The 24484-nt window shown below is 34.7% G+C and overlaps 4 protein-coding genes across 5 annotated transcripts in view; 3 read left to right on the plus strand and 1 right to left on the minus strand.

Annotated features, from left to right (window-relative positions):
* LOC129790048 (solute carrier family 35 member B1 homolog) overlaps positions 1–24484 on the plus strand; it is a 766332-nt gene that overhangs the window by 258879 nt on the left and 482969 nt on the right. The gene's annotated exons all lie outside the window — the stretch shown is intronic.
* Positions 354–2351, plus strand: LOC129789925 (muscle-specific homeobox protein tinman). The gene is made up of 3 exons (XM_055827059.1): positions 354–641; positions 1158–1624; positions 1738–2351. Exons 1-3 carry the CDS (start codon positions 496–498, stop codon positions 2265–2267), a joined length of 1143 nt encoding a protein of 380 aa, XP_055683034.1. The 5' UTR covers positions 354–495; the 3' UTR covers positions 2268–2351.
* LOC129789796 (homeobox protein bagpipe) lies at positions 4310–6678 on the plus strand. Its single transcript, XM_055826847.1, has 3 exons — positions 4310–4912; positions 5524–5951; positions 6237–6678. The coding sequence occupies exons 1-3, from the start codon at positions 4411–4413 to the stop codon at positions 6576–6578; spliced, it is 1272 nt and encodes a 423-aa protein (XP_055682822.1). The 5' UTR covers positions 4310–4410; the 3' UTR covers positions 6579–6678.
* LOC129789959 (transcription factor LBX1-like) overlaps positions 14648–24484 on the minus strand; it is a 28902-nt gene continuing 19065 nt past the window's right edge. The window contains exons 2-3 of the mRNA XM_055827109.1: positions 16393–16571; positions 14648–16313 (exon numbers count right to left, since the gene is read on the minus strand). Of these exons, the coding sequence (XP_055683084.1) occupies positions 16131–16313; positions 16393–16571 (362 nt within the window). The 3' untranslated portion in view covers positions 14648–16130. The remainder of the gene's footprint in view (positions 16314–16392; positions 16572–24484) is intronic.

A 24484-nucleotide genomic window follows, 5' to 3' on the forward strand; every position in this document is an offset into this window, starting at 1 on the left:
GGGCGGAGTTTCGTCGTACATGAGCGCTTTTATGAGTTGCAACATTGAGGCACTTTCAATGGAAGAATTTTCCCACAATTTTCCGAGAAAATGCGGAAAATTTATGAATTATCATAAAATAGTCAGAATGCGCCTAAAAATTCCGCGGAAGGAAAAATTATTCATCACCAAATATGCTCTCCATGCATGTGGTTGTTCTTCTTGAAATAGAGTTTGGGGATTTGCGTCACGAATGAGATTAGAAGATGAGGAAAATAAGCTTGACGGCTGCTAGAGTGGGAAAAACGATGCAGGACGAACGATATGGCGCCGCTTCAGAGTCTAATTGAGCATGAAAATTGAAATTTTCAATCAGTCACTAATTTGTAAAGAAACGATTCGGTTGCGTCACAGGAGCTCTCGCGGCTGCCTCCTTGGGGATACCTTTATAAATATTTTAATTTTTATTTGGGAAGAAGTGTTGGAAGTGAATTTATATCAACAGTTTGTCGAGCAATGCAACAAGGATATTTTGAAATTGATAGTGCAAGTGCCTCAGTTTCAGGGAGAGAGTGTTGCTATTCAACTCCCTTTTCCGTAAAGGACATTCTCAATCTTGTGGATCAGAATGATGATAATTATTTGGGGTGTCACATAGAAAGGTGAAAAAAATTTATGAAGAAATGTTTTTTTTTAAATGAACCATAAATTGAAAAAGTTTGATGATTTTATTAAGAAAGTGTTTCATATTGAAAACTTTTCTGTGAAGTTCTACATTTTTTAATCAATATTTTAATTTAAAAAATATTTAGGAGTATGTGGGACATTCCCTTACAATCTATGTATATAGAACGATAATATTTTGATTATTTGAGGGTGGTTTAAAGATAATTTCATGCTCTATATAAGTTATTCTGAGAACTATTTTATTCTGTTTTTAAGCAAAAAGTGAAAATTTTGCATTTTTTTTACCCTAAAATTCGTTAATCAATTTTAATCTGGAGAAGTGAAAAATATCTCTTTTATTTTCCTTATTGGTAAAACTATAACAATTTTTCTTCAAAAAATTTGCTTGTTTAATTCAACCACCAATTCTTTAAACTCGAACCGAGTGATAGCTTGAAATTTTTTTAAAATAACATAAAGTTTAGGATTAATGAATAAAATTTATTTTTTAGTGTTTCTCACCAGAATTTCATGGATTGTGATTCCGTTCCATATATCGATAGCTTCCCAGCATCAATCTCTCATAGCTTTCTGCCACATCAGAGTTACCATCCATCATCGTACACCCCCAATTTATACGACTATGGGTCACATCAGAACCTTTATACGAATTATCCAACATCCTCCAGCAATGGTCATCTGGGTGGGACACCACCTCTACTCCAAACCATGGACTCTGTGAAAACCATCACACCCGGAAGTAACTTCCGCAGTCATTCCGTCGCATCATCCGATCCTCCTGATCCGCGGGGGTTGTTTGGGAATGAATCAGAGAGTAGAACTCTCAAAGCTATCGATGACTATGAGATGCAGCCTTTCTCTGCATCTTCCCAGCAGTCCGTGGTGACCTCTGAACATGTGCAGGAATTGGACAGCATGTGTCATCTTAGTGAGAACAAAGAGGATATTGTACAAGTCAGTGAGTATCGGTTTCACTCTTTTTCCCCGACAAAATCAACATTTGAATTCATCTCAATTTCGACACCCTCAAGAAGCATTTCACTTATTTTTTTTAAATTCCTCAATCCACAGAAGATTCCACCAGCCAGTTAGTGACATCATCGAGGTGCGAGTTGCGGAAGAATGGGAAAGTTCGTGCAAAGCGAAAGCCCAGGGTACTTTTTTCGCAATCCCAAGTTCTCGAATTGGAGCGTCGCTTCCGTCTGCAGCGATACCTTTCGGCGCCAGAAAGGGAGGTGCTGGCACAAACGCTGAGCCTCACGCCAACGCAGGTGAAGATATGGTTTCAGAATCGACGCTACAAGTGCAAGAGGCTCACCATTGAAGGTGGGGCCACGCTCACCGTTGTGAAGAACGACGACAAACAAATGGATGGCGGGGAAAAGTCCGATATGATCAGTACAAAGACAATCCACTGCGGGCAAGCGCTCAACAAAGAACTCAGCATGCTGCCCAAGAGCTCCACCTTCGTCAACAACCTTCCACCTCCCCCATATCCAGCCTACAATTTCAATCATTTTGACCATCAATTCAGCCCTGCTAGCCACTCACACCCCTACAGTGGGTCTCCCTTTGATCAAAAGCACCACTATTGGAATTGAGGCTTTTCTTCTCTTGCGGTGGGGGAGTCATTTTGTGAATATGGAATGTGGAGGACAATTAAATAGCTCGATAATGTAAACCATGTTGTTTTCCTCACCAATCGAATGGTTAAAAAATAAATTCAGTATGAGTTCCAATCAATCATCCCAGAGTTGGTATATGTATATGTCTGTAATTGCCAGCAACAGTGGAAATGGAGGAGAAAATGGTATATTAATTTCTCTTATGTGCAACATTTTATATAACTTATGAAAGGGCATCTGGTTTTCATCGGCAAGACAGCATTTTGATAACCCAAAATATTTTATAAAGCCATTAAATGGCTGCCTGTTTTAGATATGATACCCTTAGCTCCCATTTTCACTTCTATGCTCTTTCCCCTCTCGTTTTAGCTGTGACTTTATTTTAAATTTATTTTTTGTATGTTTTTTTGCATTTTATTATTAAAAATATTAAATTATTTTTCTAAATTAGTTTACTGGTCCAAAATCTTGAGAAAACTTTTCTATTAAAACTGGACTAATATTTAAAAAAAAAATGAATAAATTTCACGGTTTAAGTATTCCAAAATATTGTTGAATTTTTATAAATTGAAAAGGAATAATTTAAAACTTTCAAAGCTCTTAAAGCTCCCGTTTATTTATGACTATAAAAGCTACAAAATATAGATAGGTTCATCAATGATTTACTTAATATTTAAAACTATTATTCATATTTTATTTCCAGGTAATTCAAATTACAACCTACTTCCTCGCCCCTAGAAAATTATAAATTAAAATAATTAATTGGTCTCGATAAATTTCCCTCAAATATCTGTAATCCAAATTACTTTTTTTGACGTCTACCACCCGTATTAAGTAATGTATTCGGCACAAGCTTTTCCTTTTTCCTCTACCTCCCAATAGAGCACCGAAATATAGAATTGTGAAACGAATTTAAAAATATTTCTGTTAAAATTCTATTATGTATACATATATGTATCAGCTATGTAACTAAACATATACATATACTTATGTACATAAGTATTTAAACACTTTATTTAATGTTTGAAAAATCTTAAAGATTTGCTAAATACAAAAAATGAACGAGCAAATAAACATAATCAATTTATATGCTCACAGCGATGATCCATCATATTTAATGGGTACATAATGAAATTTAATCTGCGACATTGAGATTGTTTTAATAGATATCAAAGAGTCCTTAATGGATTAAGCATTGCTAAAGGTAAATATTTAGTGATTCCTTCAACATATTCAATCGAGGCATAAAGTCAATAGAGGGTGAAGCCGGGGTAATACATGAATTTCTTTGCACTTTTTGAGCAATGATGAAGCGAGGGTGGAAAACCACAATTGCCACTTATTAGCGAATTAATGAGTGCAAATTACGGGCTTTCGTTAGCAGTGAGCCGGAAAACTATGGGATAATTGGAGCTAATATCCGTATATAAGTCCTCCTCTTTCTCATCTCTGACTCATAAGGAGATTAGCTGGAGGCTATATGAGAGCGTCTCTCGTCCTCGTGCGCCTCAAAGACACAGGGAAGGAAAGCCTGTGAGTAGCATGGATAAAAAAAAATTCTGATGAAAACGGAGGGATAATTTATCTCCCATTGTGCAAGATTGCCACTTTCCCGCCCATTGCATTGTCACGGGCAGCCGTCGGAAAATCCTCATGTCACGAGTGGAGATACTTAAGCGGAATTCAATGAGCACAAGGCGTCCAATCGGCGTGAGTGCGGCGGGAAACTCTTAGCCAATCCCAACAATCTCGCGACTCAGTCTTGAGTGAGCAAGAAAGACGGAATCCGCACTTCTGTGGCTCTCCCCTTGTGAGAAAATCACGCGTCGTGCTTTGGATATATCAACAAGGAGAACTCCCACGAGCATTTTGCTCAGCGCGGGTGCTATTAGGGATCGGATTCGGTTGAGTGAGTGCATAAAATAGTCGAGCTTGTAAGTGCGGGTGGATATTTTGAGTTCTCTCAGTTCAGTGTTGAGTTTAAAGTGCTGCCAGCAGTCGCGGCGGTTAGACGTGTTTCGTGTGTTGGATTATTAGCTAAAGAATTTTCCTTGTCCTTGGAAAGAATTTTCCTCAAAAGTGTTCATGTAATATTTTCTTTTCTATTTGTGAGAAAGTAATGAGTTATCAATCTATTAGTGCAAAGACAATGGCAACTACTCCATTCTCGATAAACGACATTTTAACCAGGAATAATCCTTCGGACCAATTTCCCATGGATTCCTCATTTGAAATGAACAGTGATGGTTCAGTGAAGTGTTTCAAGTTCCCACCTTGTGACCGTTCTCTTCGAGTTGCATCGGGGCTCATGAGGAGACAATCTGAGAGCCCACCTGGAGGAACTAAAACAAGTCGAGGGGCTTTTCAGAATTCCTCCCAAGGAAATCATTCAATCTACTTCAACAACAACAACAACTGCCCAGGACCAGTTGTACGTCGAGGATCCCTGGATTGCTTCCTTGTTGAAAGTGAAAAACGGGATCAGCTCTCCCCCGATGGGGAATGTGAGGAAGTGTACCCAAATGGAGCATCCGTGAAAATTCTTGAGGGTCGTATGGGTCGCTACAGTAATCGAATGGACTCACCACTCGATATGAGGCGCTGCACGGTTACAGATTCAGGTGAGTTGGTGGTTTCTGCTGTAAAAGATAACCCATTGGGCTGTCGCTACGACAACTCAAATCAACAATTTACTTAGAAACTTCCACCGTAACCCCGATAATCACGACACACGCGCGAAATACATTAGCTAATAGCTTTTTATGTTCCTCTCGATTGCCATGCAATTTCACGGTCCGTATTTGTGGGTAAAAGTGTTTTAACGGGTTGGGAAATTATGGTACTACCATAATATGCGAGGATCATGCCAAGAGAAAGGACTAAATGACTTTGTGCTGGATTACGAAGAAAGCTTTTAGCGTCATGTCGTCAACTAAATATTGATAACTCATTAATAATAAATTTGCCAAGGATCCCATATATAGCGATCCACCCCCGGCGGTGTCGATAAAAAAAAACTAACAACTCATGGTCTTGGTGGGGCTTAAAAGGATGAAAAACACCTTCAGGATAAAAGTGTTCCGGGAAATTGACACTCAATTGTTTCGAGAGCGCCTTTCACAAGAATTTGTACACCCGGAAATGACTCTCAAATATTATCGTTACTTACCTTATTAATATACAACCAATTAGTATAATTAGTTGAAGGGTGTTTGCATGCCTAATTTCACAGATGGAGATTCCCCACCCCCGCAATTCAACATGAGCCTTCATCACATGGAGGACAATTTGACGACGAATCGCAAAAAGAGATCTCGTGCTGCCTTCAGCCATGCTCAGGTGTTTGAGCTTGAGAGGAGATTTGCCCAGCAGCGATACCTTTCGGGTCCTGAAAGGTCCGAATTGGCAAAGAATTTGCGTCTCACCGAGACTCAGGTGAAGATATGGTTCCAAAATCGGCGCTACAAGACAAAGAGAAAACAAATTCAGCAGCATGAAGCTGCCGTTCTCAATGCTACAAAGAGAGTTCCAGTCCAGGTTCTTGTACGCGAGGATGGTTCCTATGGGCATATGTTGGTTGGGAATGGTCAGCTGGCAGGAACACAGCCTCACTTTGCAGCAGGACTTGATCCAGCTTTAGTCAACATGTATAGGCATCAGGTAATTTATTAATTTTTTTTTATAAAAGGGAAATTCAAGAAAAAAGCTGCCGAGCTTTTATTTTTAATAAAAAGCTTTCATTTTAGCAAATTAATTAATCATTTTTTTTTAAATTATCATTGAAATAGTTTTATATAGTATTTTTTTGGAAACCGAAAGAGAAAAGCTTTTTTTATGAAAATTTAAATATTTTTCTTTAATTACTTGTTCTGAAGAAGAAAACAAAAATATTTTTACTATAATCTTAAGATTTTTTTATTGAACCAAAAATTAAATTTCTTTTAGATTCAAATGGCTTATGGGATGCCAATTCCTCCGGTACCATTTCCATACTTTTACCCGTCAAAATTGGCAAATCCTGGATCAACGCTTGAGCAACATAAATTGTCAATGAGACTATTTGACAAGCATCATGACCACATTTTGAATTACTCAAAGAGAGACGATGGACGACACTCTGCGTCAGCAGCAGTAGCTCTTTCCCAAAGTCAGGAGGAGGTGGATCCAAGGAATGAGAAGCAATCACAAAAGATCTCATCAAATAACGAAGATGTGGATGCGGACAAAATAAAGCGAAATCAACCAAATGATGGCACAGAGGAGAGTGAAAATGTGGAAATTGACTAGGAGACATCCCCTCACCCCGCAGCAAACCAGTGAAGGATGTGAATCTCATTTGTTTTTAGAAGTGTGTGCAAATCAATGATGTTGTTGAGAATAAAATTGACGTCACCAGCTGTATTGGCATTCGATTGCATTTTGAAAGATGTTTTTTTGAGAAACATCTCAATCCATTGAATACAATTAATTTTCTCTTGCGAAATTAATCTCAATAATATTTGATATTCCGGAGTGAATGAGTAATCATAACACTAATAGTCGTGCATATATAAGAGTTTCAGTGATTCTTAAGAATTGGCAGAGAAATAATGATTCTTGTGCCAAATTCCACTAATAGTTAAATCTCTTTGGAGTGTGCTATGAGCCACTTTGAGAGGCAGAGAAACTCAAGAGCCCCGTAAGTTATGTAATGACTCCCCCATTCTCATTGATTTATAGTCCACTTCCGATATTGGACTTTATGTTTCGGTGTAGTGAGGCAAAAATCCATCCATTTGCATGCATTTTCCAATTTCCCCGCATTTTCATGCAGTACACCAATAAATTTTGGCGATGATGAGGACTCTGAATTTAACATCCTTCCCAATTGGTTCGTGCTTTAGCCATGGCAATTGCGGAAAATTTGTCTAATTGGATAAATGCGAAAGGAATCACATCCAAATAGACATGCCAACACAGATGGCTCTTGAGTAATTAAAACCTCAAATCATCCAAACAAATGGGATCATATACAATACGAAAAGATCAGATGAATTACGACATTTTTATGCTATGGCTAAAGCAAAACAATTCAAACCATTTAATACGGAAAAACAAGAAAATCATTATCGCTGTTTCGTAAAACTGTTTAAACAAATCCTCTAGCTTAGATTTATTGCATCGTTCAAGAAATGCTGTTTATAAATGCGGACGCTCCTTACACTAATGTGTGAAAATCTCTCGGTGGCTGCAGGCAGAATAAGCATCCCGAAGAGGACACAAGTGTGCCAGAAATTTAATTAAAAAAAATGCAGGTGAGGTGTAATATTTTCCAACAAAACACATTTTTCATCTTAATTTCGGGAAAATGGAACAATGCATGGCGTGAAGTGGAAAATATTCAAGAATATTTAAGGTCTTTTTGTAGGCATATAATTCTCGAGTACGGATAAACGACCATCCCACACCGAGAGCACTGTGCTATAAAGAGTCAGAATATAAACTCTTAAATGGCTCATCATTTGTTTAAAAGACTCTAGGAATATTTTTGTAATTGTACCGAGTAGAGGTGGAAAAGTCTGTTGAGCACATGTTGAAGAGTTGAAGGCTTTCAAACTAAGTTCCTCTCTCCTTTCAAAATCCCAACACATCATTTGCGCCACACTGTTTAAATCCGAGTGTTGGATGTCTTTTCCGCCACAATAACAAAAGTTTTCCAGAGTTTGAAACGCTTTGCAATGCTGTGAGTATAAAGAGGCATGCGGGAAATGAAATGTACAATGTGAAAAGCCCACAGAATGTATGAGGAAGCAAAAAGGTTGCCAAGCACTGAGAAAACTCCTTCGTGAATTCATTGTTTTTAATGGCGACCAAAAACCAAAATGTTATTCTTAGAAAAGCCATGTGTGATAACAATTTAACGGATATTAACTCTGTTAGAGTTTAAGTGAATTTTTGATCTCTTCGACTAACATGAGATTGAAGTGATGTTAGAGAGATAATTTTCTCAATCTACTCAGTTTGTAATGTACATAATATAGTTAAATGGGCGGAAAACGCATATCGGTTTTCCAAGAAGTCAACTGGCGCACATTTCGCAAGTTTTCTATGCTTTTTATGGGAGGGTGGGAATTAGTGGGAAATTCATTGGAATTTTCTAAATAATTCATTACATCATGTGCGTGATTTGGAATTTTCATTAAAATCCCTAATTAAAATTTCAAGAATCATTTAAGCATTTTCAGAGTTTACAAGTTATCAACTTTAGGTATTAAATTGATGTAGGTATGTGGAGAAAGGTCGGTTTGAATCTTTTGATTGAAAGCGTAAAGTTGCTGAATATTGAATTCAATTTAATTACCAAAAAAAACTCGCGATTGATTTTTAAAATTTTGTCTTATACTTCAGTGGACAAACACAGCATTATGGGAAATTTACTAAATAATAATACAATGAGACCTTAGTACAATGATCGCTTGGATGTACTTTTCACACTCTTTTCAATACGCGAGAGTCATCCCAGTGGTCGTTGTACCTACTCATGACCCATTGAAATACTTATTTTCCCCATTAGTAAGGAGTTTGATAGGGGACATAGCCTTTGACCGCTTGACCTAATTTTATTACAAAAGAAAGGTAAAAAATATTTTATTTCTTATGTAAAAACTTTTCTCCCTTTTCTCTGTTCTATTCTAAATTGTCTTATTGGGGATTATAGGAGCTTTATTGAGAGCTCTGAAGTATGATTTAAGTTTCTTTTTATTTTAGGTAGAAAATTTTCTTTTCTATTATTTGTTTTTCTTTATTCATTAGCGGAGATTTTTCTTTTTTGGAAAAAAAATCTCAATCATAGTTTCATTTTCATTTCAAAAAGTTAGGTAAAACAATTGTTTTTAATCTTATTCAATATTGAACAATAAAAATTATAGTTAAGGGTGGGGTTAATAACATATAATTAAAGATAGATCGGTCACAGGATTGAAGTCATTATTAAACGAACAAATTGACTCTTCTCTCTATATAATTTAATAAAGCACATATTGGAAATTTTTAAAGCTTCAAATTTTCTCATAACTCATGTGCAAAGCATAGCAATAAGATGAGAATTGCCCATTTCTTGCCCAAAAGAACCTCTCTATACATTATACTCTTCTGTACTCTTCCTTCGTGTGCCGAAAGTGGAGTGCATGAATTTTTCCATTTGACTAACTCTGCAGAAGATTTTCCAAATGTCTTGCATTGTTAGTCGCTCCTCTCACGTAGTCTCTCACCCTCATTGCATACTTTACAGAAGGCCTTCCAGTGTACTTGCTGTTGGTGTCTGAATTAGGGGTTCCGTCGACACAATGCTGACACAATGAGAGAACAATACGCCAATTTTCTAACGTATGCTCACCTCACCTCTTTGAATATGTTGGAGGAAAATTTTCATTTTCACTCTAACCTTCAGTGGAAAATTGCCCTTATAATCGCCCACATGAAGGTTTTTTTTCAGTGGTTGGGGAATAACAGAAAAACGGGGAAAAAAGGGGTTTTTATGGGATGTCTGGAATAGTAGCGCCTTTTACGGTTTTTGAAAGTCTCCAGAAAGGTGAAACCCAATACTTTTGTTGATATCATCTGTGCACATTTTAATAAACTCTTGAGATGACTTACGGAGAATTTGAGTAACCTCCTCACAGGGCATTTGTGAAAAAGTCACCCTTATTTCCCACTGAAACACTCCTACATGGTATTTCCTCAAGATAAATAAACACCGACCTCTCGAGACAGTCAGTGGTTGTCGTGTTGTATGGAGATTGTTTACATAAATATACATATAATTCAATTAATGTTTTCGTAATTATCACATAAACAGAGTGGAGCATATTAAAAGTGTTTAGAATATTTAATTGCTTGTCGAAGAAAGGTCTAATATACTCTCTGTGTTATATATACACAAAGTAATGCTGTGAATTTATTATGCCTCTATTTTGATTGCTGCTGAGAGACATTTCATTCTGTACGTAAAGTGGCAAAGAAGCACCGCATTTTCAGTGGCATGATCAGAGAGTCTTATATGTGAAACACTTGGACTTCTGAATACATCCTTTATGCATTGATGCTTTATTCACTTGCTATATGTAGTATACATCATAATAAATCGCTGCGTAATAAATCCATTTTGTTTAAGAATTAGCTCTCGAGATAAATTACGGCCTTCTTAAGAGCATTGTGCGTTCTACTATCAACTGAAGAGATGCCACCTCATGGTTCAAAAGTCACCCACTTCCACAGTCTCTCGCATTTGAGATGTTTTTTTTTTTGCCTTCTCCCGGTATGTATATATGTCTCATAAGTAGTTGATATAAAGCTTTCCAAATCATTTGAAGGCTGTTTAACATCGTTTATAATGTAAATAAAATCATTTTGCGCTTATGGGAGAAATATGTGGAGACGAAAAATGTGTCCGACACTTAAGAAACTCTTCCAAACCACAATGTCTCCGATATTTTGGGTTGACGATGGCTGCGCCGAGTGCTCAATGGAGCCTCAACTAAAATCCTATTGAGGTGGCAATTTGTTCCACAATAATTATCACTCAGAAGTTTATCATGAGGAGAAATTGAAAGAGTTTTTTGGTGCTGATGCTTCAAGTGTGTGGGAATATTTATTTTTACGTAGAAAATTTTTATGGTTTGATCATGAAAATTACCATCAAAGAATAAAGAATTTTTGTGAATTTTTTTTATTAATCAATCGCGAGGCAAATTTTTATGTACTTTGCCAGATTATTTCTGCAGACAAGAGGATTCTGTGGCAGAAGAGTACAAAATTGACGAGCCGAAGAGCACTTCAGAAGCAGATGATGGTACTTGAGTCATTAAATTTCGCTCTATAGCGTTCTTTTTCTCGATATTTTTATACACAATGACCTATAAATAAATATAGTTTTATGTAGGTCAGAATTAAAACAATCAGCTTTTAATTCAATCAAACTATCAAATAAAATGAATAAAATTGCTTCTCTTTTGATTATCTTCTCTATATTAGGGGAGTTCTGGTCCTGCTTAGCTAAAAAGGATTCAATAAAGGAAATTATGTGTTGACCCAAATTTGGTTATTTATTTTACTTAAAATTAATTTTCTTAAATGTATTAATAGCCTCCATTAGGAAAGAGAAACAATTTAATGACATATTGAAAATTGAAACCAAAATTGTTTCCATTTCCTTTACATTTCAAAACTTTTTGTGTATCTCCTTCAATGTAACCGAATACGATACTTCCGAGAAAGCTGTGACAGAATAACCACTCAAAGTCCATTATATGTGGTCTATGAACATAGTTACGATTTACGAAATTAAAACAAAACATTTTAATTTTTTATTTGAACTGCTCCAAAGAATTGAAACAAAATTTAAAAACAAATTGATTGAGATTGAGGTAAAATATTTGATTCACTAATTCTAATGATCATCATTTGTGATCCACGGAAGACTCTTTAGGAAAGACTCTAGGAGAGATTTACATTATTTACAAGTTTCGCACATAAATATTTATGTGGTAGAGAAGAAATAACGAGCCACAGCACCATAGCTCCTTCATGGAACGGAAAAGTCGGGCAAAAGATCGAGGATGGGGGACAATTTGGGTGGTAGGCGGATGAAGCACGCTAGAGCAGGGAGAAAAGAAGCTCCTATTCACGAGAAAACTTTATTTCCTTTTCACGCTTTGAAAGGTCTCTTGATTTTTACCGGCAAATTACCGTCGTCTTTTAAGAAAGACTTAACTAACGAGCAATTTTCCTGTAATCTTTGCCATACAACTCTCGCTCCCTGCAATCATCTACCACCCATCTCACACACCAACCTAACGAATTTTCCAAGTGAAAAGAAGAATTTTCTCCCAATTCCCATTTATATCTCTCTCTATGTACACTCTCCAAAGAAATTCTATGTGGTTGTCGGTGGAATTCTTCCATTTAGAGGAGAGCTAGCATATTCATTAAATTGTTCCCAAGTAGTCACGAATTGAAATTTTCTCTTTTACCCAAAATTTAGGGATTTTCTAAGAAAGCTCATATAACCTTGGAGGCTTTTTTTCAGTTGGGGGAATGAGGAAGGAGTAAAAAGTTAAAATGAATATCAATTTAATGGTAAAGAAGAACCAATTACTTGAGGATTGGTTTTTATTATCTCACAATACTACATATAAGCAAAATATAGTACCGGGTATACGTATCTGTTGATGACGGGTCCGTAAACAATCGGACCACAGCTGAAAACTCTTTTAACTCCTGCACACAGGGAGGAGAATATTTCCCGATTTAGCTAAAGGAATGCTGAACACACAAACAAGACGTGAATATCGACTTTTCCAGCTGAAAGACAACCTCCCATCGCACCATTTCACCATTTTGACAATATGTATGTATACTTGCGCTCTCTTTTCCATACATCGCGTACTTCCACACCATTCCCATCCGAGGCGGTTTCCCGAGTACTGGCATTCCTGCTTGCGCTTAGAGCGGAAAACCCTGTTTATTTATTCAACTCCCTCTGCTCTATAACACCCAAAGTGTATAAAATCAACTCGTCTCCATAAAATGTTGAGTCTCTTCCACGTAGATTGTAAAACATATAAAGTTTACTAAGAGATTGCGTCTTGTTTATATTCAAATTTCCTTGTTTAAATGAACTCCACGACGATATAATTGTGCACTATTACACTAATTACGTTTTATACGATTTGGTCAGGCTCTATTAGAATATTATTAACATTCCTGCTGAAAGATTTATAATTCTGTAACACGTGCATATTTTACTACCTACTATACATAATTCTTTGTTTATTTCCGTAATGGCAAAATTGTATTTTTTAATTACTATCATTTTATTTTTGTAAATATTTGTTTTATTTTACCTACATTTTATATTTTATGTAAAGCAATTTTAAATTTACTATTAAATCTTGTCCATTCATCAAATAACTCTCAATGAACAATATTAAGGAATTTGTCTTTGATTTTCCTCTTATTTGTTCTCTTTACCAGTAAATAGAATTTAATTATGAATCGAAAGAATTATTTATTTCTTAATTTCCTTTTTTTAATTTTTCATTATTCTAAAATTTTCACCAAAAACACAAATAAAATTATTTAGAAAAGAATAAATATTGAAAAGTACTTTAATAAAAACTCTCAAATATGGGAGAAGCATCCCAACGAAAACACTTTGCCTAAATTATGATTTTCCTTCAATGAAAATCATTACTCTTCTACTGCATCCTGAAAGGACGAAAAACTCAAGGAAAATTTGTATTTTCCTTGAATAATGTGTTTAAAAAAAATATGTTTTAAAATTATTTTACAGTCGTTAAATATTCAGAAACATTTAAAAATTGTTATAGGCAATCTTTTTTCATTATAGGATTTGTACCTTTTATTAAAATTTAATAATTTTTGATTATCCAATCTATAGTTTCTATCAGTTCTATAGAGATTTAATATTTATTCTAATCATTTTAATCATTTTTCAACTCAAGGTATAATGATATATTCTCATGTAGTGGAATACCAATCTTCATAACGACTAAGCATTTTATCGAATTACGTAAAATCGATGAAATTATGTTACCTTTTGGATTCAAAACAGATTTTAGTACATCCAAAAGACAATCCGCGTCATCTCGTGGTGAATAGCGCAGACAAAATGTTTAAAAAAAACCGTAAACTCCACGGCATCTTTCCATCAACACTTAATTTGAGAGCGATGAATTAAACGACGCTTTATTCAAAGCAGCTCACCCACATATGACGAAACCGTAAGCCCAAAGAAGCAATGTTTACGATATTGCTTTTTAAAACCCATAAATCACACATAAAGGCAATAAAAATGTGGCGCGAACACACAATTTATCGTGATTTTGCTTCGTTTTTTCCCTTCTTCATCCACAAGAACTCCAACATATTGTTCATAGATAGTTTTTTGGTCGGTTTCGCTCCCCACAATTTGTTTTCTTTCGTCCTCTTCATAATTTTTTAATAATGCAGATGCCACCACATGAACCATGCGGATATCGCGCACGATCATCAATCTCAGTAGATTTACGGCATTCGTGCGAGGATCGCTCTTCAGTATACAGAAATTGTGTTCAAAATGGCAGCAAAATCAACCAACAAAGTCTAGTAAATAAAATTACCTTCACCGCAACCATCGCATAAACTTGTTAATTTTAGTGGGGCGTTGTCATTTTAGAGACATTTTTGTGGATTCCCCATAAAGAGAAACTAAAAGGTAGGTTGCAAACAAATCCTGCAAATTTTACAGCGATCCGTAAAATGGGGGATGAATGGAATTTGGCAGCTGAATGTAACGTCGATTGAAAACAATTAAATTTGAATAATTAGATTTATTTCTACATGAAATCTTTTTCACTATGTACAGTCTCTTTCTAAATGAATAATTTAATTAACATACATACATACATACATACAATTAGACGTAACACTTTATGTAAGTCATTTATTTGATTACATCTGGACATCTCACTTCATTGGAGATTTTTGTGAAAAATCGTTAGAATGGACTTTCATAATTTTATTACTTCTCCTTTCATTTTAGTGACTATCGGAATTCTTTTCAGCATTTCAAAAAGAATTTTCAATACCAATTTTATTGTCATTTCTTTCTTTTTTATGTAAAATACTTTTCAATAAAAAACACTTAATTTTGATAAGTACTGGCTATCAATTTTCCTTTTAATATTGATATCTTCTCATATCGATGGGGTAATAGCATTTGTTTTTTTATCACTTTTACTAATGCAAAATTCAATTATATTTCATTCATTTGTCATCCTGAAACACTTTAAGACTTTTTTTTATGTTTTTAAAACGAATTAGAAAGGATAAAAGGTTTAAGAAATTAGATTGAGAGTTAAGATATTCGGCAAGTTTTTAAATTATGTATTAAGAAAAGATAAGCACTGAGCTTATTCAGAAAATGAGTAAAGTTGAATTCAATGAAGGGAAATTCTCGGAAAATTTTATAATTTGTAGGAAAATTCCTAAAATATCTTTAAATTCGAAAAAGATTTTTTTTATAATTTTGTTTTTATTTGTTTTAAATCTTAATTCACCATGATAATTTTTAAATTCATTGACGCACATCTTTGCAATTTATTTATAGTTCAATTATCATCTCAAAATTAGGAGAAATAAAAAGAAGAAAAAAAAACAATAAATTATATATTTTTCTCTCAAAAGAAATAGCTGTTTTTAATACGACTAATAATTTACTAGTTGGTATTTTGAACCACCAATCAAACTAATTAATAAAATAATTTTACTAAAAACAGCAATTTTGTCTCTTAAATCGGGAAACTCAACTCTAAAGCAAGGACATCAAGTCTCATGATGCTTAATGAATTATACTGGCTTGACATAATGAAGCATAAAACGAATAAAGTGATTATCATTTTGATAATTACAAGAATATTTAAATGTTGATTCAGATAAATATTGCGCTAGTTGCATTAATCAGTAGATTTGATGGGACATCTGTATATTGCACTTGCTATTACCCCAGTCGATTCTTTTAAAGTAAAAATCATTGTACAAAATTATAACGTCTTTCTATCCCAGAAATAATTTTACTTACAGAATGTCGCACTATAAAATTCTACACTGAGATCTTTACAAAATACGTAATATTTTTTTTACCTTTACATTTTTTTCAAATTACAATTCTATTAATAAAAGATCTATTTACAATTACAACACTATGATTTTCATCGGAACTGATGCATCTCTTCATGATTTACTGGTTTTCTTTTTTCTTTTACAGATTTCTTCATGAAATATTTTCCTAAATATCCCTCATTTCTGAGGACTCGAATCACCGTCGTCGTGAATGGCCTTCTTCTTTAGGATACCCAAATCATTGACGTTCTCTAGGAAAGTCTTGTGAGACGATAGGACCTTCACTGTTTCAACGTCCTTTTTTAACTCCTCCATATCACGCTTCAGTTTCGCCCTACGATTCTGGAACCACGTAATAACCTAAAGGATAAAGGAAGAGGAAAAATAAATTAATATCATGCCCCCCAAGAATGAATGATCGTATAATCCTTCTACCCACCTGAGCATTGGAAAGTCCCAGAGCCGCTGCAATTTCATCCCGGTCTGCAGGCGACAGGTATTTCTGGTAGAGGAATCTCTTTTCCAGTTCAAAAATTTGATGATTGGTGAACGCTGTCCGTGATTTACGCTTCTTCTTTGGCTGTGGCCGTGAGGCAAATAAATTTAAATGCGATTGATCTACAAAAAAGATAAAATGTTCACATTTTATTTTCGACTATAAAAGAGGTGAGAAATTATCTGTGGCTTCCGAAATAATGGATTGATGTTATTATGGTGCTGAAGATTCAGTAAATAAGACAACAGAGTTGTACTCGGCAAGTTTATACATTGAAGGGGCGATACAATCTCAATGAATTATGATAAAGCATAAAAAATTGTTCTCATCCGTAAGCACTAAATGATAGAATCTAGAAAAATAGAAAATTAATATTTGAAATTAATTTATCAATGTCTTTAAAAAAATTTTAACTGTGTAATGAATTTTTATGTGCTTATATTTATTTTATAAAATTATTTTATGCTTTATATTTATTGTTTTGAATACTATGTGGCTCAAGAGTTATTTTATGCTCTATATCTTTTCAAATATTTTTTCAAACTTATAATTTTTTATGATGTTAGCTAACTAAATATTTATAATAAAACTTTTAAAATATCATAAAGCATTTATATATAATATTTAAAATATAATCTATCGATAAACAGAAATAATATTGGGAGACAAATTGAGATTTAACTCTTTTTATATACATTCAGATTACTAATTATAGTTCCCATCCATCCACTATCATCTCACACCGAAAAGATGAGATTTACAATAATTGAGAGTCGTTCCGACAAAAAGGCTCTATAAATTCGGTAGAAATGAATAAAATAATGGTGTCTGTTCGTTTTTTGTTGTTTGGCACGTTAATTAATATTTTTCAAATACAACCCAAAATGAGATTCTCACAGCATCATCCACAATTCTATCTCTTGTCATCATAAATTGTACACTTTAGCAGCTCGGACAACCATCATATTTACATACAATTAATTCATCGAAAATGCTACCGCCAGTTCCGATTATTGTTTCTCCACCTTTCTGGCCCCCCTCAATAAAAGCAGCCAATATTGCGGCAATAAATTTTTTTATTATGAAATGAAGAAAAAAAGAAAAGAAATATTTGGAAGCTGATGAAAAACACTTTTTATATACGAAGAAATACCATATAATAATTTTGATGGTTTATTCTGTATTTAAAAGATCTTTTCGGGAAGCTTCCACGGACCATTAAGAGTTTTTAAAGGGGGAAAAGGATTAAAAATTTGAGGGGTCTCACACTTGATGTGCGGTTGATATCCGGTGGGGTATTTAAACAAATTACAATGGTTGCGAGACGATCATTTAGGTTACACATGTCATCGAAATCACCGATCATTAGGGGTTTTTTTCTCTACTCTCCGGTGACTGTTAGAATTTTAACTGATTAACTCTATAAACAGATGTGAATGGTGGTATCGTGTTTTTTTTTTCGTGAAAAAGCACAAAATTCCATAAAGAGTGTGAGCACACTGCGAAGATCGCAGAGACTCGAGTTAACCAGTTAAATTAGTTTTTGCGGTTTGGGGAATTTTTATTTTTTTGAACACCTTTTTACCCAAAGCATCAATGTAAAAACATTCAAAGCGTAAAGAGTTGGTAGTTTTTTTTAATCGATAATTTCGCTAATTGGAAGTATTGTATTCGCGCGATAACTGCAAAGAAGTGTGAGGGTTTTATTGTCTATAATTGTCCTAACTTCTCGCGCCATAACCACCTTCAACTCCTGGGGATTGCGTATCTCCTATACGTATAACCAGAGGAGATTTGAATGGAAGGAAAAAATTGCAATAAAGGTAGATTTGTATCGGGGCTTTTGTGAATTGCATATAAACTAATTGCACCAAATCAAGAAACATCGACTTCGCATATGATTATTGGGTGTAATTCGTTCATTATCATTGTCCATAATGACCGTTTCAATTGCGCCGCGCGGAACACCATTAATAGCCGCACAGCTCTTTCCGACTCCTCTTGACGCCCGGTGGAATCAATTAATTAATCGTCCAAAATCAATTTGGACATGAGCCACGACCCGTCGGCAAATGAGAATGTATCCGTTTAGTGTTAACCCTTCTCTTAGTTATGTGAATATGTATAGTGTATGCCCAGTATACATATACATATATTTCCCCATTCATTCAAATGTATACCTTCGACGTGACGTTGTATAAAAATTCGATCGCGCGATGGGGAGATCAAACGTACCGCCGGCCGGCGGATTTCTTTGATCGCAACACTAGAGGCCACGCCTCTCGCGAGATGGCGCTCTCTTGCCCAGCTACTGAGAGCATTATAAGAAGTTGGTGCCCAAAGGAGAAAACGAAGATGATGCGATCAATACATACCGCGACGCTTTGCAGTGGACGAAGAGCAATCGTCTCTCGATGATGCGATCGTGTGGGGTCACACCGCGAGGTATACTTAACCATTCCCATTTGAAGACGAATCATATGTACATACATATGTGCCGCGTTGCCGTTGACAATGGGTAGAATTGGTGACAAATGCGCTTGACCGCCATTTCTAGGCCATACACCACAATGCCCGAATGAAATGTACACGTGAGAGACATTTTGGGGTTGGTCGATCGCAATCCATCTCAATCATCATTCACGCCGCTTTAATTGTGATGTAATACTCCCCTCGTGTATGAGATTCTCCATTTATACGACTAATAATCATAATGAAAATGGCTGTTGCAGCGACAAATACGACATGGTTTTATCACTTTAATTTTACCAAATTGCCTCTACGGGTGATGGCATTGGGTGAGGAAATGCTGAAAGAGAACCCGAACAGGGAGGAAGACGCATGGGAAAAGCGGGAATTACGTTATGTGTACGAGAAGTTAGTACAGGGAGTTAACTTCGTCTAAAGGAACATCATACCAGCAATATGTCATTATGTGTAATGTAAGCGCCCCTTCAAGGGGGCTCATTTTTCATCCCGACCAACACAAAAATAAAATGAATAAAAGTTATATGAGGGTTGTAATAAAATGTGACAATGTTGCCTCTTAAGTATTTTTATCCAGAAGAAGTTATTGGTTGAAATGGGCTGAACTTTTTGGCATCAATAAAGTAAATCTTTGAAAAAGAAAATGATTAGAATTTTCTGTTTTGAAAATCTTACTAGCGGTTCGTTTGCTTTACTAAAAAAAATCGCAACTAATTGTTTCAATGTTTAAATAAATAAAACTATTCATTAAACCGTATCTACTGTGTAGTCCGAGGAATGATTTTTTTGAGATTCTTTTTCAGGAGATGCAACAAAAATGTATAAAAAGTTGACGAATGGTGGCATCAACGTTACAATTTTGATTACATGTCATACGGAGATTGTGGTTTCTTTTAAAATTAATTTTTTGTCTAATGTTAGCTAAGGAATAAAATTCCGCCTTGTCCCAAAAGGACCATATAGCCATGACGTTCCATCTCTTTACTTTTCAATATAATTCAATTTTTGTAAAGAAAAAAGTTAGTGGTCTCATTATGTCCCATTATGTCGTCATTCTCTATGAACAATACAATCCTCATCCATTGAGGTGAGCACAAAAGGATCTTGACTTATTGTATCGCACACATTTTATCTTCTTTCATCTTGCTCAACTGAAGCCACAAACTTTGCTGTTAAATCTTTTGACTCTCTTTTTTTCGGGATCACCAAGGCACAAGGAGATGATCCATGAGCATTTTTTTGTATCCTGTCTCCACGTCAAAATACAAAAATACAGATATCAAGCCAGATGACGCTATAATGCCATAGAAAAAACGCCTCTACCTCCAATTAAGCAATCTTCAGGGTTGAAAAAAAATGTATATAATTCTTTTAGTGTCAACCTGTTCATTGTGTGGGATGAAAAACCAATTGCACGGGGCCAATGAATGAGCGCGGAGAAAATGCGTTGAAAATTCTTTTGCTTTGATTTTAGGCATGAGTTACCACATTAAATTAAACCATATATATTCTGTAGATTCTTTCAAAATGTCTCTATGCTCAATATGTCATGTTGAATGTGTACAAAAACAGCCAAATATATCATTATAATTGAAATGACGACAAAATATGATGCAGTGCGTTGATTCCCAATGAACCAACCATTTAATATCATATTTCGAATGAAGAATTTCCATGCGGGATCACGTAATGGGAACCGAAATTTCATTGGCTGTGAATAAAATTTCAACCACATTACTTCTCTATGGGGTCTGAATGGGTTTTCTCAATTAATCCTTATAGCGCGCACAAACTGTGCCTCTCAATTTGGTTTCACATCCCTTTTAATGTTGCCACTTGCATAGAAGTCAATATGTTCTTTTCCCTTCTTCCAACCTCATCGCATATTATGTTAGCTGTGTGGTCCAATTAATTCCTAACAGTTGGAGACCAAATTCACACACACAAGAAGTTGATGAAGTTGTAAATGCACCCAGGTACAAATTCCAAAATTTCCTCCTGTGGGCACCTTTTGGACGGCCAAGAAGATTGGTTAGATGAAAGAGGAGGAAAAGTGAAATTAGTACCTTTTTGTCACGCCTCTATGTGCCACATTTTGTGGACAACAACACTTGTTTTGGGCTAATGCAGCACCCAAAATGGGCTCGAGATTGCTTATTAGAAAATTCCAACACAACAGCCAAATGATCTGGCGCTTTGTCCCCACGTGTCCCATTCATTGGAATCGAAATTTTTTACAATTAAGGCGTCCTTCATTGTGTGGCGATACATTCTCCAAATAATTACATATTACCCACCTCTACGGTGGAATCAATGAAAACCGCATCATGTGACAATAGATCATGCAATTTTGTGCACATAGAATAATAGTTTTTACCCAAACGTGTGCCAATTTTTGTCACACTCCTCGAGAGCCTTTTATATTGGAATTTATTGGATAAAAACGGGCACACGCGTAGCCACCAAGTTAACCACTCCTTATTATTTACCTGTTTTTGTATCTACTTAATAATATAAATCATTAGGTATTTATTACCTTGGCTAATTTTAACTATTTATAATAAATCTAAAAATGTTTACATCACGTATTTATTATTTTACTTGAAATTATTTTAGTTTTTTCGTGAAAATTAAATTCGCCTTTACAAATTTGTAGTCGATCAAGTTCATAAAAGAACGTTATTATGAAAAATTATTTCCGAAAATTTTATGTGGAGAAATTTTCATTCTCAACTCATCTATAATTAACATTTTAAGATTCACGAAAGATGCACTTGAGGGAGTTTTTAAAATTTAACATTTCAAATTAAAATCTTTTTTTTTTACATATATTTTCTTTTCCAGTAGGTTGGACGTTTCAATTGAGAACTAGACAAGGTGTCGGTAATTTTCTTGGTTCGTAAAATAATATTGCTTTGGTTTTAATATACAGCATCGACTGAATACATTATGTAGAATTCTCTCTGTAGAAGCATGAGCGGATAACTTGGCCTGATTGACGAGAACACTCTCAATGAGGTTTGTCGTTATAGGGCATAGTTATCTCGCTTTTCCTGTACTTAAAGATGGAACAAGACTGAAAGATTAATTGAATAATAAACCTAATGAAGAACAAAACTAAACCACTTATTATTACTTATGTACATATAGTTATTTAACTTAAGTGGCAATAATTTATTATTTTTTTCACTTTATATTACCTTCTTATATGTTGTTAAAAAATTAATTTCATTTGAGAAAGAAATCTATATTTGACAAATGAAATTTATTTTATTAAGCAATTTCCGCAAAATTTTTTTCAAAAATTAAATTTAAATTGGTCGTGCTTTTTAGCTTTAGGCGTACTTTTAACAAGCAACCTAAAATTTTAAGTAGTAAGAAATTTAAATGTAGAACAATAAAATTTCAGATCATATTTAAATTTCTTTGCGAAACAATAGAAGATCTAATGATAAAATTGTTAGCGGTGTGATCAGTTACGCTAGGTATTCTTTTTTATAATTTTTAATTAATAACCTGTGTATAATTTTGGTGGAAATAACAATATAGACCATTTAGTGGCAAACAAAAGGCTTTCTTCGAAAGTATTCGTGAATTTAGTGCCGTTAGCGTTAATTTCCTAAATGAGACACAAGATGAGGTGTCATGGAATACTTCAAGATGAAAGGAGAAAATTGCGTCCTCATTTGAATCTCGCGGTTTATTTCATCATGATTAGAATGAGCTCATGGTTAGCATATGACGCTAACAATGAGAGGTACATACGTATCTTTTATATTGCCCATACCCACCCATGATGATGCTATATATACATATGTATATATGCGAATATTGTACCTAATTGCAACTCTCATTAAACGATGAACCGACTTCTTGTAATATCAAATCATTGAAATTTAACAATAGATCAATTATATTTTAAGAAAGGCATCCGCATATGTAATCGAACCTCTCTACCAGTTTTATGTCTTATTTTGCATGATGTGTACGTACGTACAGTACATTTTACTCTGTTCAACAGTATACACGTGATGTATCTAAAATTTGATTCCAATATTCCATTTCGTTAATGGTATTTTGGGAGAAGTAGAAGCGTGAGCGCATATTGAGAAGAAGAGAAATGAATCTTATTTGTTTGATACAAATGATTCTCATATCAGATTTCAAGCAGCGGAAATAGACAAAGTGGGAAGTTCTTGTGAGTGGAAACCCAACTATTAATTCACACCTTAGGAGAATATATCAATGGATTTATTCCGACTCTGACCAACGCGCTCATATACAAAAGGTAAAGGTATATACCTCAACGTGCTCCTCGGCGGTGTGCACAAATGGAACAATGTGGATTTTTTTCTCCACTTGTATCAAAATATATATTTGTGAAATAAAGCGCCCTAATGCGGCAAACAAATAAAATGTGAATTTATAAATTAGGGGGTTAGTTCGCCTTCCCTCTCTAATTGCATTGCCATCGTGGCCCGAACAAAGAGAGAGAAAAATGTATTTTTCTCATTTGTGTTGTACTTTTTAGATACCACATGTATAAGAGGCGATATAATGGCTTAAAATAATATTTGACTGTGTGTTTATGTTGTATTAATGACAATAATAAAAACTGTTTTGATTGGGGGTTTCGTTCACCATTTGTACCATCGCGCGGTGTTTCAATACTGGGTGAAGGCATTTCTTCGCTTTTCCTTAATAATATGGGTTCATTGATATAGAGGTCCTCTGTAGTTGCCGGCAGGAGGGGTCAGTTGCCAATGAATAAAGTGCTTTTTGTCTCTTAAGACTAAATGTATGTATGCACATATATATTGCATGCATATACCTCCATATATGTATACAAATATGTTGGTACAAAAGTATCCCTAAATGCGGTTTGTATTCTTAGTTTTTATAACAGCCCAGCTTGATGATGAGTTCTGAATCGATGATGGGCCATGCATTTTTGTGGTAAATATAATTTTACGGTTCAGTCGCCGGCGACCCGCGAATAAGAATTTTAAGGGGGAAGGTTTTATTAAAAAGTTTCACACCCATCGCCTTCACGCAATACTTTTTTATCATTTCAATGGAAATACATAGTAGGGATTCCTTTTACAGTTTATACCATTTAAAGAGATTCTTACAATGACAATATAAATCTTTGAATATGATAGGATTTAAAATTTTAAGGTAAAGACAAACCAATTTTAAATCTTTAAGAGCGCAATGAAGATTCTAAAAATTCTAGATTTTTTAGAACATTTCTTGATTTTTTCATAATTTAAATGTCTATTAATTTTCTTTTTATCCTTCAAATTATTATAATTCTTCCCTTTTTTTTCAACAGCCGAAGACAATTATCTGGTCCTTGAAATATCTATTGTTTTGACGAAAATTATCTTTGAAAGTCTCATCTTATTCTTTTCCTATTCTTCAAATTGAAATGTTTTATGTGTACCTTAAGTATCCTCCAAAAGGATAAATTCGCGAAAGCAGTTGGTTTCGTAGTTGAATTTAGTTAATTCAACTACGAAATCAACTGCGTAAGTTTTGTGAAAAG

Source organism: Lutzomyia longipalpis, chromosome 1 (assembly GCF_024334085.1).
Source record: "Lutzomyia longipalpis isolate SR_M1_2022 chromosome 1, ASM2433408v1".
In the NCBI taxonomy this organism is placed as follows: domain Eukaryota; kingdom Metazoa; phylum Arthropoda; class Insecta; order Diptera; family Psychodidae; genus Lutzomyia; species Lutzomyia longipalpis.